Source organism: Cavia porcellus, unplaced genomic scaffold (assembly GCF_034190915.1).
Source record: "Cavia porcellus strain 051 isolate PalLab524CR breed Dunkin Hartley unplaced genomic scaffold, mCavPor4.1 scaffold_13, whole genome shotgun sequence".
Lineage (NCBI taxonomy): Eukaryota > Metazoa > Chordata > Mammalia > Rodentia > Caviidae > Cavia > Cavia porcellus.
In genome coordinates, this window is record NW_026947496.1 from 46,123,884 (window position 1) to 46,138,459 (window position 14,576).

Consider the following 14,576-nt stretch of genomic DNA (forward strand, 5'->3'; position numbering starts at 1 on the left):
GTTTTGATCAGTGCTAAGGATGTCTTCCCCCATCATCAGAGCAGTGGACAAGGAAGTTTAGAAGCTCTGTGAGGTAGTGAGTGCTCTCTCTCTCTCACCAGAGGAATTTGAGCTTCTGCTGGGTGTCCACTCTTGCAAAGACTGTGCTGTGGACTGTGACAGGTTTATCACTTCTAGTCAGATCACTCTTTGTGAGAGTGTAATTTGCTTTAAGATGGTCCCTCCTGCTGCCAGCCAGGCCCTAATTCTCTCTGTGTTCCTCCTCTGCAGATTCTATGATGAGATCAGGACCCCCCTACTTTTTAACATCCGCATTGATTATCCCTCTGGCTTAGTGGAGCATGCCACCAAAACCGTGTTCCCCAACTACTTCAATGGCTCTGAAATTGTCATTGCTGGGAAGCTGGTAGACAGGAAGATGGATCAGCTGCACGTGGAGGTCACTGCCAGCAACAGTAAGAAATTTATTATCCTAAAGACGGATGTGCCTGTGGAGCCTCAGAAGGGGGGCCACGGTGCTCCAGGAAGTCCCAGTTCCAGAGGGGATGGCAAGGAGGACCCTAACCACATTGAGCGTCTCTGGAGCTACCTCACTGTGAAGGAGTTGCTGAGCAGCTGGCTGCAGAGTGACAGTGAGCAGGAGAAGGAGAGACTGAGGCAGAAGGCGCAGGACCTGGCCTTGACCTACCACTTCCTCACTCCCTTTACCTCCATGAAGCTGAGGAAGCCGGTGCTTCAGGGGGGCACACTGGAGGTTGCCCGGGGCATGTCTGCTGCGACAGGACCAGAAACAGTGATGCAGAGCCTTCGGGGATCCACCATGCAGCCAGGTAACACAGCTCCCATGTGCCCAGGCAGACTTGGGGTTGGACCTTGATTCTGACTCTTTGTAAGGCCGTGGCAGTGTCAGTAGGAGTCTGTTTTATTTTATCAGATTACAATTTTTATAAACAAGAGCCTCCATGCTGCAGGTAGCCTTCAGAAAGTATGTGGGATTGTGTGTTTCTATTGTTACAAACTGTGGCTCTCAAGGGAAATGAGAAAAAATAGCACACGGGCCACAAAATGTGGCCAGTGGTCAGCCTATCAATAAATCATCCATAGGGCTGGGGATATAGCTCAGCGGCATAGTGCCTGCCTGGCAAACATGAGGTTGTGAGTTCAATTCTTGGTACCAAAAAAAAAAAAAAGTCATCCATAAATCCAGTGCCTGTCGGGCATGATTGGGGGCACCACGATGAACAAACAATACACAAATATTCAGTTTTCAGTGCTTTTTCATATTTTTAAATACTTCAAAATTAGGTCATTTTATGTGCAAATTGTTTTTATTTTCTTGAAAAGGTTTTTGAAGAATGAAGATATTGATTCTTGAGAGAATCCACCTAGAATCTAGACAGAGGCAACCATGCCCGATCTTGATGGCAGTGTGACAGGAAGGAGTTTGTAGGGACAGGAGCAAAAGGAAGGAAAGGCTGTGAGACAGGGGAGAGGGCTGTGTTCTGGGTAATGCTCTTCTGTGGAAAGTGGTGTGTTTTAATGTCCAGCGTTTTTATTAGGTTCTTTTTTTTTTTTTTAAATCGGTACCGGGATCAAACTCACAACCGCGCGCTTGCAAGGCAGGCGCTTATGCTACTGAGCTAAATCCCCAGCCCCTTTTGTTAGGTTCTTGTCAAGTTTCCTTCATCTGAGAAAGAGATCTGAAGTTAGCCAGGCCCTGTGAGAGAGAGTTCAGATGATGTCTTCTTTGTTCTTTACGGTCTAAACTCTGATGAGTACCAGAGTGTGGGGGAGAGAATATGAATTTAGGATCCACTAATTCTCCTGGGCAACTGTGAGAGCCAGGCAAATTTTTGTATCCTCTCAGGCTCCATTTCTGTGCCTGTAAAATGGGAGTGATAATGCTTCTGGAAAGTATTAATTTGGAGAGTCTTTGGCATGGAATGAGCATTATACAAACACGAGCCATCTTCTCCATGCTAGAAATTTACTGAGAGTCTAGATCCTTCTTCTAGAGAGGCGGTGAAGTAGCTTACCATTTTAGAAATTTCTAAAAGTCAGTGTAATGTTTGTTCTGATTAAAAGCAGGCTGGAGGAAAGTATTAACTCATACTGAAAGTCATCCATGCCATGTCCAGGAAAAATGCCTTTTTAAGTAACTTCTTTTATTAATGTCTGCAAACTCAAATCTCAGTACATTCAGGAGGCAGCAGACAGAGATGATAATGGACTCAGAGGACCAGGGACACAAGACAAGGAAACAACTTACTGTTTAAAGGAGCTTTTTCAGATAAGGTTTTCCTGGAGTATCAGTGATATATAAAGTAGCTCTTCTTTTCCGAAAGCCCCGAGGTTTCAATTTTTTTGAGTGTCTGTAGCAACTGCTACTTTTTTTTTTCAGTACTGAAAATCCAACCCAAGACCTTCACACTGCACTACAATCACTGCCCTTTTTATTTTTTAATTTTTTTTATCGGTACTGGGGATTGAACTCACGACCACCTGCTTGCAAGGCAGGCGCTTATGCCGCTGAGCTAAATCCCCATCCCCTACTGCCCTTTTTAAATTTTTTTATTTTGATAGAAGATCTGGTCAGTTTGCCCAGGCTGAGCCTGAACGTGGAATCTTCCTGCCTCAGCATCCCCGAGTGTTGAGCTCACAGGCATAACTGCCACTTCTTAAAGCAATCATCCAATCAGACTGCTCCATCTTCTTTCTGGTCCGTTTGCACCCTTCCCGTGTTCTGCTGCCAGGGACTAGGAATGCTAAAAAATTTGAGATCCTTTTGTCTTTAATCTCTCTGAGGATAAAGACTGGTGAGAAGAAACATACTTTACATTATACACAATTTGAAATAGGATAGTGATCTTACAGAAATTTACTTTCAGGAGATACATTAATGAAATATTTATTCAATTAAGCTACTTCGAATACTTAGTGTTTCAAAGTGCTTTATGAATTAATCTTACACATGTAGTACCAGACACTGCCTTTTGGTTTTTTCTTGCGTTAAAAACCACATAACATGAAATTTACCCTCATAACCCTTTTTTAGTATACATTTCAGTAGTGTTACATATAGTCACAGAGATCAAGAAAATAAACCTATCATCTAATAGGTAAAAATAAAATCAGTAAGCCTCTACAGTTTACATCTCATTTGTGTCTTTCGAGGCCACACTCTCCTTTTAAAATAAATGATATGTTGAAGAGCTTTGGGTTCTTTCGGTTGTTACAAACGTATCTGAAAGCTGGCTGTAATTCATCTCAGCCTGCTTTTCTCTGTTTGTCCGACTGCATCGTCGTTACGAATGACTCAGTGTTCTCTTCTTTTCCTTTTCAGGACCTGTGCTCAAGAAGCCATATGACCCAAGAGTCAAACTCTCGAAAACATCAGGTAAAGCAAAGGGTGTGGCTGAGTATGAATTGAGAGTTAGGACATTTTAAAAAGTGAACCACAGGGAATTCCCTGAGGCCAGTTAAAACAGCAGCTCCTAGAAGAGCGTGGCATCATGACCTATATTTCTGTAGCTCAAGGCTGCACTTTGAGGCGGATGCTGGGAACACAACCACTGCTCTAACGCCGTGGACAGACCATACTCTCCAGGAAGCCTGGCAAGAGCCCTGATGGAAGAAGAGATGCAGAAGCACATTCTGATCTTGGCTGGGTGTAAGAGGCTGAGAGGGCTGGAATGTACATTCTTTCAGCCGCAGGTGTCACAGATACAAAACACAGTGTTATGAAAACATAAATGTCTGAAGTGATAGGTAGGATTTTTTGTTTTGTTGTTTTTTAAATCTTGGCCTTAGAAGGAAAAGAACAGAGTTTGAATGCCATAAAATTTTCTTTTGGCAACTTCCTGAGATGATAATAAAAGTCAGGGTGGTGTGGCTGGGTTTTATTCTTCCAGTGAATGTGTTTTGAGAGAATCTGGCTGCAAATGGCAACATATAAAGGAATACAGCTGTTTGTCTTTTGATGATGGAAAAAATAATGACACCCAAACGAGACAGAAGTTCTCACCCACTTTGTTGGCACTCTTTAGGTGTAGCTTATGCTCAGTTCTCTGAGAGGTTTCCCAACTCATCATTTTTACTCAGATTCCAAATCCCTTTACATGAAAAATTGTTGCTTGCTTCAAAAAAACAAAATGAGGGGAGAAATCCAAAAGTGATTACTGCAGGTGGCGTCCAAAAGGTGATCTTGCATTCCGCAGAGCACATGTGTTCAAAGGAACTGCATTCCGTCTATGGGAGCCTGTGCATTTCAATCCCTATCGCAATCTCCAGTGTTTCATGGACTTGCATGCAGAGCACATTTGCAGAAAGCAGCAGCAAAGATTTTTCTCCCCGGGGTGTCAAGGGTTCTTCTGCGTGATGCTGCGTTTTCAGCAGTTAGAAAGAGAACATGAATTCATTTTCGGCTTAGACAGACTGGACTCCTCCTGATTTATATGCCTAGCATACACAGGCACATACTCACTAGTGCACCTGAACAAAAAACAGATATTCTTGAACATGCTGTGTTTCGTGTCTAATCCAGAGAGAAACTAAATCTCGTCTAGTGAGAGAGGAGAGTTGATGCAGACTCTCAAGAGATATTTGGTCCATGCTGTAAGAAGGAAAGCTATTCATGTTTACTAGGGATGAGGATGGAGAGACTAGACAATGACCAGGGGCCAGCTGAACTTCATGATTGCAACTGTGGACAAATAGAGGAGAGCAATAAAGTCAGAATGACCCAGAAGAGTGATTCCACGGTCATCAATTGCTATTCTGCCCACCTTTTCATGACTCTGTGTTGTTGCTGCCCCTAAATGGGGCCAGTTTCTTAGTGCCTATAGGCAAGGGTGGCATGCAGCTGGCACTGTGAAGCTTCGTGAGACCATGGATGGCTTGTTGGGAGAAGAAGTGCAACAGAACTTTTGTCATAGATAAGGAAGGTCCTTCTCACTCTTCATGTGGGCAGTTAGAGAACGGAGCAAATGAAGGAGAAAATCGACCTAGAGAATCGAAGGCTGTGCGCTCAGTAACTGTTGTGGGCAGAGGGCGACATTTCTCTTCCATTTCAACACCCCTTGCCTTCAAAGCCTAGTTGTCTACGCTTGCTGAGATATAGTGAAAAGAGTGCTAGATCCGTGCTTAAATAGACCAGCCACTAACTGGATGAGTTTAGGGAATAACTTCCCTCCCTTGCATTTCTAATTTAGATCTGAGGATACATTCCTTGCAGTATTGTCCTCAGGATTAAATATGTGCACATGGAAAGCTGCCAGTAAGTGTCTATCTTTCTCCTTTGTTCTCTTCCTGGCAGTGGATGGCGATCCCCATTTTGTTGTGGATTTCCCTTTGAGCAAACTTACCGTCTGCTTTAACATTGATGGACAGCCCAGGGACATCCTACGGCTGGTCTCTGATCACATGGGCTCTGGTAAGTTCTGCCTTTCGTGTCGGAAAGATGTTCTATCCACCTCCCCGACACACGAAGTGCACCTCTGTGTTTAGTATGAATGACCAGCCGTATAAGAACATGGTGGATGCTCAGTGGTACTGTGATGATTGGCTATGGGGAGTGTGGGATTCCTGGTTTAGTGTCAAACCAATGTGCCCTCAAACCCATGCTGTATAGCTTCAATGTGGCTCTGGGAACAGGGCTCTCAAGCTTCAGTGGTCTCCCTTATAAAACAGAAGTGGTGACGCTCTATTGGCCTCACAGGATATTATGCAGTGAATCAAATGAAATCTGGGGTATGAAGTAGCTTCAATATGCTCAAGTGTTATAGAAGTTTCATGACATCATTATTTTCATCATGTCTTTCCATTCAAAAGCTATAATGGTGGGGAAGTAAGAGGCCCAAACTCTTATACCCTACTTCCTTGATAACTTAGGCAAAGCCCAGATGTTAACCACACAGCTCTGTGCATCAGCATTGGTTCCCGTTAGCCTATAGAGGGGCTGGGAGAAACATTGGCACAGAAAAGGCTGTTGCTCAAGGTAGGTAACAATGTTTGGGGGACGATTATGTGGACAGCCACAGAGTCTAGCTTTGTGGGGACCATCTGGTACTTCTCAGTGCTAAGAAAATGAGGGGCTTAAAGTTGAGGTTGCAGGGCGTCCCCCAGCAAGGTGAAACACGTGGTATATTTATGTGACGTCTGGTCCTAGTTCTCCTTGGTTATATTTTTTCCTTGCAAGCCTTCCTATCTTCAGAGCAAAGCCTCTAATGTTTATAATACCGTGGGTGCAGGGAAGAGATAGGGACCTAACTATATTGCTCCCTGTAAGTGCCCTTTCTCCTGGGAGCAGTTCCCATGGTTTCTAAATCCCATGACTTATGCACGACAGAACTTCAGCCTGGTTGGTGAGAGCTTTGAGGCCAAGAGCAGGGGTTTGGCTCTGGCTGGGATTTCTCCTCCCCCTCAATCCTTTCCCTGGGGAAGTCACTTTTCTCCTTGTATATTTAAGAAGTTGCTGGTCAAGATTTATTAGGAAGATGATCCTCAAAGCAAAGAAAACAAGAGTCAGTTATATAGCAATCTTTATTTATTAAACATTGCCTCTTTGCTTGAGAACAAAGCAGTCCAAACACGCATCAGCTAACTTGTTCGCAGACGTTTCCTGTGCAATTTGCACCTGTTTGCTGTCCAGCCCCACAGTGTGGTACCCTGGGGGCTTGTCTGTGGCTTCACGCAAGAAATGAGTTCAGGAAAGTTGTGCTCATGTTCAGGACAGTAAAGGGAAACAGGGGCCTTTCTCCCTCTTTGTTTGATGGCAGTTAACAGCTCATACATATCTTGCCCCTGCGTCCTCATCAAAGTTCTCTTAGATTTTATATCCTCTTCATTTTCCAAAATGAGTGAATTGAAAATTAATTTTTTAAATGGCTTTGTCTAAGGGTGCCTACATAGTAGGCAAAAAATTTGAGTTTTGGGAATAAAAAATTTCCAATTTTGTATCCTGAGTTTTGGGAGTAAAACGTTTTCAATTTAGTATTAGCTATTGATCTCTGTGTAGGATCAGTGGCAATTGGTAAGCACAAAACATACATCAGGGCTCACAGGACCTTTGCCACTACAGCCAGTGCCCAGAATGAAGGCACAAAAATATGCAAACCATTCTGTGATACCTGGACCCCAACCTGAAACCTCCTTTCCATAGTCCAAGATGCTCCCCTGTAGTTTCATGCATTCAGACTCATGTGGAAACCACCAAGAGGCTTGATCCAAATGGCTTGAGTGTGAGGGTGGGTGTTGTTGGTGTTAGAGCCATGAAGATAAGGAAGGAGGACGGAAATTCTGAACAAATAACTTTAGCACGAAGACCAGTTTTTTAATCAAGGTTCTTTTCCCTTGTCTTTGAGGTGTGACAGTGAATGGAGAGTTAATCGGGGCCCCTGCTCCTCCAAATGGTCACAAGAAACAGCGCACTTACTTCGGCACCATCACCATCCTCGTCAATCGGCCCGAGAGATCTTACCTGGAGATCACACCCAGGAGAGTCATCTTAGATGGCAGTGACAGGCTGGTGCTCCCCTGCAACCAGAGCATGGTAGTGGAGAGCCGGGGACTGGAGGTGGCTGTGTCTGCCAATGCAAATGTCACTGTCACCATCCAGGGGACCATTGCCTTTGTTGTTCTCATTCACCTCTACAAAAAGCCAGCACCCTTCCAGCGGAACCACTTGGGTTTCTACATCTCCAACAGCAAAGGCCTTTCCAGCAACTGCCATGGACTGCTAGGTAGGGCCACTGGGGTATTCATGTTGGGTAAAATCTAATTGCCAATATTGGTAGACTGATTGAGAAATTTTGTAGGCATTTTGTCCTTACATGTACAGACGTCCTTTGGTATCCATAGGAATATATTTCAGGATCTGTCAAGAATACCAGAATCCAAGGATACGCAAATCCCTTACTTAACATGGTACAGTATTTCTGTAAAACCTGCACACATTCTCCCATATACTTCAAATCATCTCTAGGTTATTTATCACACCTGATACACTGTCAGTACTATATAAATACTTGTTATACTCTATTGTCTAGGGAATAATAACAAGGAAAAAAGTTCGTGTTCAACACAGATGCATTTTCTTCCAAATGTTTTTAGGCTGCAGTTAATTGACTCCACAGATGCAGAATCCCATGGGTACAGAGGGCTGACTGTATGTATATGAAAATTAGATTTCTTGCCTCCTGATGACTTTCTGGCATAGGAGTGAGCATTGTAAACCAGTTTTCACTATCTTCTGGGAAACAGAACAAAGACAGAGAGAGTAATCATCTTTAGATCTGGTTCCCTGTCCCTCTGTGAGGACACAGAGAAAGGGCCCAGACCTAGTACGACGGACAGATGCCTTTCCTAGGAGTCATCACATTGCTATGAGAGCTGGAAGGCCACACTGCCCAGTCTTCTTCAGCATACAATTTCATGTGGGCCCCTTGCCCAAACTACAGAATGAGCCATTGCCAGGGCTCAGTTTAGAAAGAGGATTTCCTGGCATTTGGCTGGATGCATTCTGCCCAGCTGATGCCAAGCATAGGCTCCGCCTCGCAGGCACAGATCTGTGCTGCCCTGGCCTGAGCACTCCTCTCGCTTGACTGGAGAATTTAGAGGATGAGTGACAGACACGACCTGACCTGATGACTTTCCACACCCCCCTTCACATGCGCATCGTGGGGGACTTGCACCTGTGCCCTATTTATCTGTGCTCTTCCTGACCTCCTGATTCCATAGGAGATGGCTTGTCTCTGTTTGTTAGTTAGATGATTTCCCAGTGTTAACAACAGCCCATCTTCTGAAAGTGGCAAACTTCTATGTGTGGGAGCTCAGCTCTCTCCTCTCTAGGTTACGTCACCAGGCTGGATACCGCATGACAGCTCCAAGAGGGATTCTGACCTAGGGCTGTGGTCAGTGAAAAATCCTCCAGCCCAGCTGACCATGGTGACACACACCTGTAATCCTAAGAAGACCCAAAATAATAAGTTAAGAAAGGACTGGGGAGCTGCCTCAGTGTGAAAGCCCTTGGTTCATTCTCCAGCACCACAAATATAAAAACACTTTTGACATGATGCTGCTGATAGACTACAGATGTTGTCTGTATTTAGCTTACCTTAATGCATTAAAAATTTTTTTTATTAATATATGCTTGTAATACACAATCCATACATTCATCTTGGTAAATTCATACATAAACATACTTCTTAATCATTTTTATTCCCCTTTTGTACATCCCCCGTGCATCTCCACAGAGTATACTTCCCTTTTCAATAATCTTTTATTTTGCTCTTCACATGATTTACATTTTGTGTCTTTTTGTCCTCCCAGGTCAGTTCCTGAACCAGGAGACCAAACTCACCACGGAGCCTGTGGGGCACAGCACAAATCTCACTAATTCTCCCCTGCCTCCAGCAGAAGGGATGCTTGAGACCATCCTACAGGTGAAAGGGCACAGAGTCCCAGTGGTCTGGAAACAAAGGAAGATTTACAATGGTGAAGAGCAGATAGACTGCTGGTTTGCCAGGAACAATGCTGCCAAACTGATCGATGGGGTGTATAAAGATTACCTGGCATCTCATCCGTTTGACACAGAAACAACTTTGGGTCTGGGACAGCCCACTGGATCTGAACCCAGCGCCTTAATTAAAGACAGTGCATGACAGGGAAGTGACTGTGGGGCCACTGAGGCACAGCTGTCCTTGTTACCCTTGCATGCCTCTGCTCTCACAGTGAACCACACTGTGCAGCCCAGGGCTGACATCTGCTGGAGCGAGGGGTAAGGCAGAAAGCTTGAGTGAAGATATTGCTTCCCTCCCCCTCCTCCTTCTCCCGTCCTCTGCCACCCTCCTCCCCATCTTTGGTAGACAAAACTGGTAGCATCAAGTGGGGAAAGGTCATAGTTCAAAGTATGAAAGCGTCTGTCTTATATGATCTGGCTTGTCTGTTTTGTAGCCTACAGTAAGGTAACTCCTTCCAGTGCCAAGGTTACCATGCAATTTATTTTCCTTGTAGAAATGGCCTAATTCTGCTTTCTACATTGTATTCTTATCTAGGAATCTCTCCTTTAGTCTTGCTCTGTTCTCCAGGGGCACTACACCTGACTTTTTCCTCAAACACACCTTCCATCAAGCCCCAGGCCACTGATCATCCAAACAGCAAGCATACAAATTGCATCACTGTAGATGATTAAGGAGAGCATTTTTTTTTTCTGCTGTGGAATTTTGTCCTTAAAATTAGTTTTCATTTAAAAATGATTAAAAATAGAAAAATCTACATCCCAGATACTGATCTCTTTCTAATGGGCTTTGTAAATCACTTGGCTTTGCTGTTGGACATTCTCCAATTTATTCCAAAAAGCTTTTAATAAACAAGACAGTCCACGTGGATGGTTTTTAACTGACCTTTCTTGGTGCTAGACAGCTGGCCAGTCGAATGGTGGATTTTATTTGGCACTCTTCAGCATTTATCATAATTGCTGGACCTTTTTGCCTTTAGCCTTCCAGGAGGAGCTGAGTTACACGGGCACAGTGCTGGGACTGGAGGACAAGCCAGCAAGAGCGAGCCCAGCACAGCAGCCCACCTACAGGGAGAATCGGCCTGCACACTCTCTGCAGGAGGAATGTACATGCTCAGGAAATCTAAAAACCTTTTCTACATTTCAGATGGGCACAAGCCAGGAGATTGGCTTGAGCCAGAGGCTTTGGTTCCAGAACTTTGAAAATCTTGAATTCCTAAGGAAAAGATTAAAATTGGGGGCCAGGAGTCAAAAAGTCACTGAGCCACACCATCTCCATTTGGATGCCCTCAGTCAAGCCTGGTCCTGCCATTAGAGGAATGATCTTTACACTCTCCTCAGGAGCATCCACTGTATTCTGCCTTGGTGACCCAAGGGCTGTGTGTGAGGAGGCTGGACGGAAGTGATAGGCGTGAGGGGCCATGGAGCCAAACCACAGAGAGAGAAAGAATGTGGCCAGGAAAGGAGAGTAGTTCAACAGGGCCAGGGTGTTGTGCTCACAGGAGGTTTCTTCCATGGGGCATGACGCCAGGGCAGCCTGCAAGAACTGGGAAAGTGGCGTGTTCAGCCCTTGGAGGGAACCCAGTGCTGAGAACATTGTTTGTCATGTTTACCTTCCCGTGGGAAGCACTGGAGCATGCTCCTGTCTGGTCTGCTGGTTTTAGGAGCCAGTTAGTGCTGGGTGACTGCACCCCCTCCTGCTTGGAGTCTCTCACTGCCTGGTGACCTACTAGACCACGGCAGGTCAGCTGTGCTGTTTACCTGGCTGCCATCTTCTCAGATCAGCTGTTTTCATGCTAAAGGCACAAAGATGACCAGTGCAGCTGAGAGGTGCTTCTGCAATTTACACTTCAAAGAAATGGGCACATGAGCAAGGCTAGCCGGGCCCCGCCAGGTTCCTGGGACCTTGTCTTTATGGAAATCCCAGCTGGGCAGACGCCCCAGGAATAAGAGGTCCAGTCCACTGGGTCGCACTTGCCGCAGTGGTCTGTTGTTTTCAGGTGCTGGCTGCACCCCGTGGCGAGACCCCACTCTACTGCTCCTGTTTATTCCAGCTAGATGCCCGTTGCTAGCTCTTCTACCCAGAAAAAAAATTTTAAAATATCAAAGAAGAGCATTAAAGTTATATTTTAACCTCTAAGTAAACTCCATCTTTCCTTCTCTTCTCCTCCCTTCTCATTGTAGCTCTCTATCTGCAAAGGGTTTTTAGCAATACCTTTTCTGTGTTAGCTGGAAATTTGCATCTGTGAGCCCCACATGCTACACCAGTATTACCCTTACCATCTTTTCATTTGATTGAGAAGTGGGGAAGTTTCTGTTGGCCACATGTGTTGTGGATAGCAAAGTCTTTAAAGAAAACAAAGAGGAGTGGAAAAAATTGCTTCTCGGATGGGGAAACTGAGGCAGTGTGTATTTGAGTGGCTTTCCTTGTTACATGAAAGACGGAGAGCAGGGCTGGTCATTGAACTAGCTTTGGCACTATTTCACCATCTGGTCAATCATTTATTTTTATTAACCATTAAAAAAACCCTAAAGCAAATGGCAGGTTACTAAATGAGTAATACAATGGGATGAGAAAAATGTTGGAATTAGAGAAGATAAATCTCATTGTTAATAGCAAATGTTAATGAGTTATAAGAGCAGGCTAAGTGGGATCTTGAGCAAATTTCCTTCTCTGGATTCCAATCCCCTCTCTCATCTCACAGGGAAAGACATCCAAATGTGCTACTTCGAAGTGTCTTCTAATACAAAGTTTCACCTTCTTAAATAAAGCACACTGAAAATTCTCTACTCGCCCATGTGAAGTGCTTTGCCATCCAGCCTGTGATTTTTTGAGGATTGCCACTTCAGGCAGAGGGGAGGATGGGATATCACAACACTCTGTCAGAGCCAGCCAACTCAGAGAACCTCTCTGTTCCTATAATGAGTAACACTAAATATTCACTTGAAGCTTGTATCCTTGTAAGTGGATTAGGAAAAGGATTCTTTGTGTCCTTCTAAAATTCCTATGTCAAAGCTGGGGGATCTCTAATAAAAAGAAACTTGAAGGTGCACTTTTCAGAAGTAATCAGATCCTAAGACCTAGTGAGTGAGATTAGTGACCCTACAAGAAGAGACAGGAGAGACAGTCTGTCTCCTTCTGCCCTGTAAGAACCCAGTGAAACATGGCTATCTGCAAGCCAGACACCACATCTGCTGGCACCTTGTCTCAGCCTTCACAGCTTCTGGACCTGCATAAAATAAGCACTTGCTACAAAGCCACCCAGGCTATGGGATTCTTGTTACAGCAGCCCAAGATGGCTAAGATACAAAGGCGTTCAAAATACAAATTCTCTTATTTTCTTCAATCCACTCAGAATGTACACAATGTTCTTATTAAAACTCGAAGAACTCCTGGAGCCATATGAACATGATCCAGCTAAAATAAACAGCCAATAAAATAACACAGCTAACCAAATACTTAGAAGTGTAACTTTAAACATTTAGTCAGTTTTAAATAATAAGTAGGGTACACGATAGTTTACATTTCAAGAGACATTTTTCTTAAAAATTTGTATTAAAGTGATGTTTAAAACCAAATCTCACAACATGTTTATTTTTTGAGGGAAAACAGAATCAGGGCAATTGAAAATAAAACTTGATGATTCTAACTGCACTGCTTGTTTGTAGGGATTTCTGAATTATAGTCAGGAGCTCTATAATGGTGCACTGCATATACGGTGGTGGTTCCATAAGATTATGATGGAGCTGGAAATTTTCTATTGTCTGGTATTTTTTTACTGTACCTTTTGATGTTTATATGTATGTATCTGCACAAAGACTCACCATTGTGTTATAACTGCTTAAAGGGTTCAGTAGTGTGTAATCAAGGGGCAATGGAATATACCACATAGTACAGTTGCAATAAACTATACCATCTAGGTTTTTGCATGTATATCCTGTAATAGTCACATAATGATGAAGTCACCTTAGAGCACATTTCTCAGGATGCATCCCTATCACTAGGTGACACCGCTAGGTGTATATTAAGTGATATGTAAATGGACTAGTAACGTTGAACGACTAATGTTAAAGTAACACAAATCCTTGTAGAGAACAGTGAATTCACAGCAGCTGTTCCTTTCCTGTTATAAACCTATCAAATACAGCTCCTCAGTACACTGCTATCCAGGGTCTCTGGTACCCCAAATTTTTATCCCCGATGGAGTCTATTGTTGCATTTTGCTCAATACCTGCTTGGTGCACAGGGTCGTTTTTTCCCCCAGTAGGTATCATTTCTAGCTTATGGTTCTAGTATTCCTACCTCCAGTTCTGAGTGGTCAAGCCAAAAGATCCCAGTTGATCTACATTAAATTCTGAATAAAACAATACCAATTAGAAGTGAAACAGACCCAAAATATTAGGGAGGCATCACTGGTAGACTGTGGTAAAAACATTAAATAACTGATATCAAGAACTTCAAGTCAACCTCTCTGGGTTCTGGTCTTTTTATTCATAAAGTGAAGCAAATAAACTAGGTAATTTCTTCTTCTTCTTCTTCTTCTTCTTCTTCTTCTTCTTCTTCTTCTTCTTCTTCTTCTTCTTCTTCTTCTTCTTCTTCTTCTTCTTCTTCTTCTTCTTCTTCTTCTTCTTCTTCTTCTTCTTTTCTTCTTCTTCGTCTTCTTCTCCTCCTGCTTCTCCTCCTTTTCCTTCTCCTCTTTCTCTTCCTTATCTCCTTTTTTTTCCTTTGTAGTACTAGGAATTAAACCCAAGGCTCATACATGCTAGCAAATGCTCCACTATTGAGCTGCATCCCCAGATTTTTTGTTTTTCTTGAGGATCTATCTAAGATTTAAATTACCCATGTTAGGATCAATTCGTAATCCTCCTGCCTTACCCCCCCCCCCCCCAGAGTGCTGGGATTATAGGCATACACTTTACACAGCTCAGCCTTTTTAAATTTATTTGGAAAATCTGGCCTTGAATTTATGATCCTCTTGCCTCAGCCTTCCAATTAACTAGGATTACAGGCCTGCCATCATAGCACAATAGCTTGGGCTTTTAAGGTCCTCTAACTTTTATC

General features: G+C 43.7%; 1 protein-coding gene across 1 annotated transcript in view; it reads left to right on the plus strand.

Annotated features, from left to right (window-relative positions):
• The window catches only part of Itih5 (inter-alpha-trypsin inhibitor heavy chain 5), an 83,717-nt gene extending 70,548 nt beyond the window's left edge, over positions 1-13,169 (plus strand). The window contains exons 10-14 of the mRNA XM_003473519.5: positions 271-830; positions 3,344-3,397; positions 5,315-5,431; positions 7,362-7,739; positions 9,328-13,169. Of these exons, the coding sequence (XP_003473567.3) occupies positions 271-830; positions 3,344-3,397; positions 5,315-5,431; positions 7,362-7,739; positions 9,328-9,659 (1,441 nt within the window). The 3' untranslated portion in view covers positions 9,660-13,169. The remainder of the gene's footprint in view (positions 1-270; positions 831-3,343; positions 3,398-5,314; positions 5,432-7,361; positions 7,740-9,327) is intronic.
• The last annotated feature ends 1,407 nt before the right edge of the window (positions 13,170-14,576 follow it).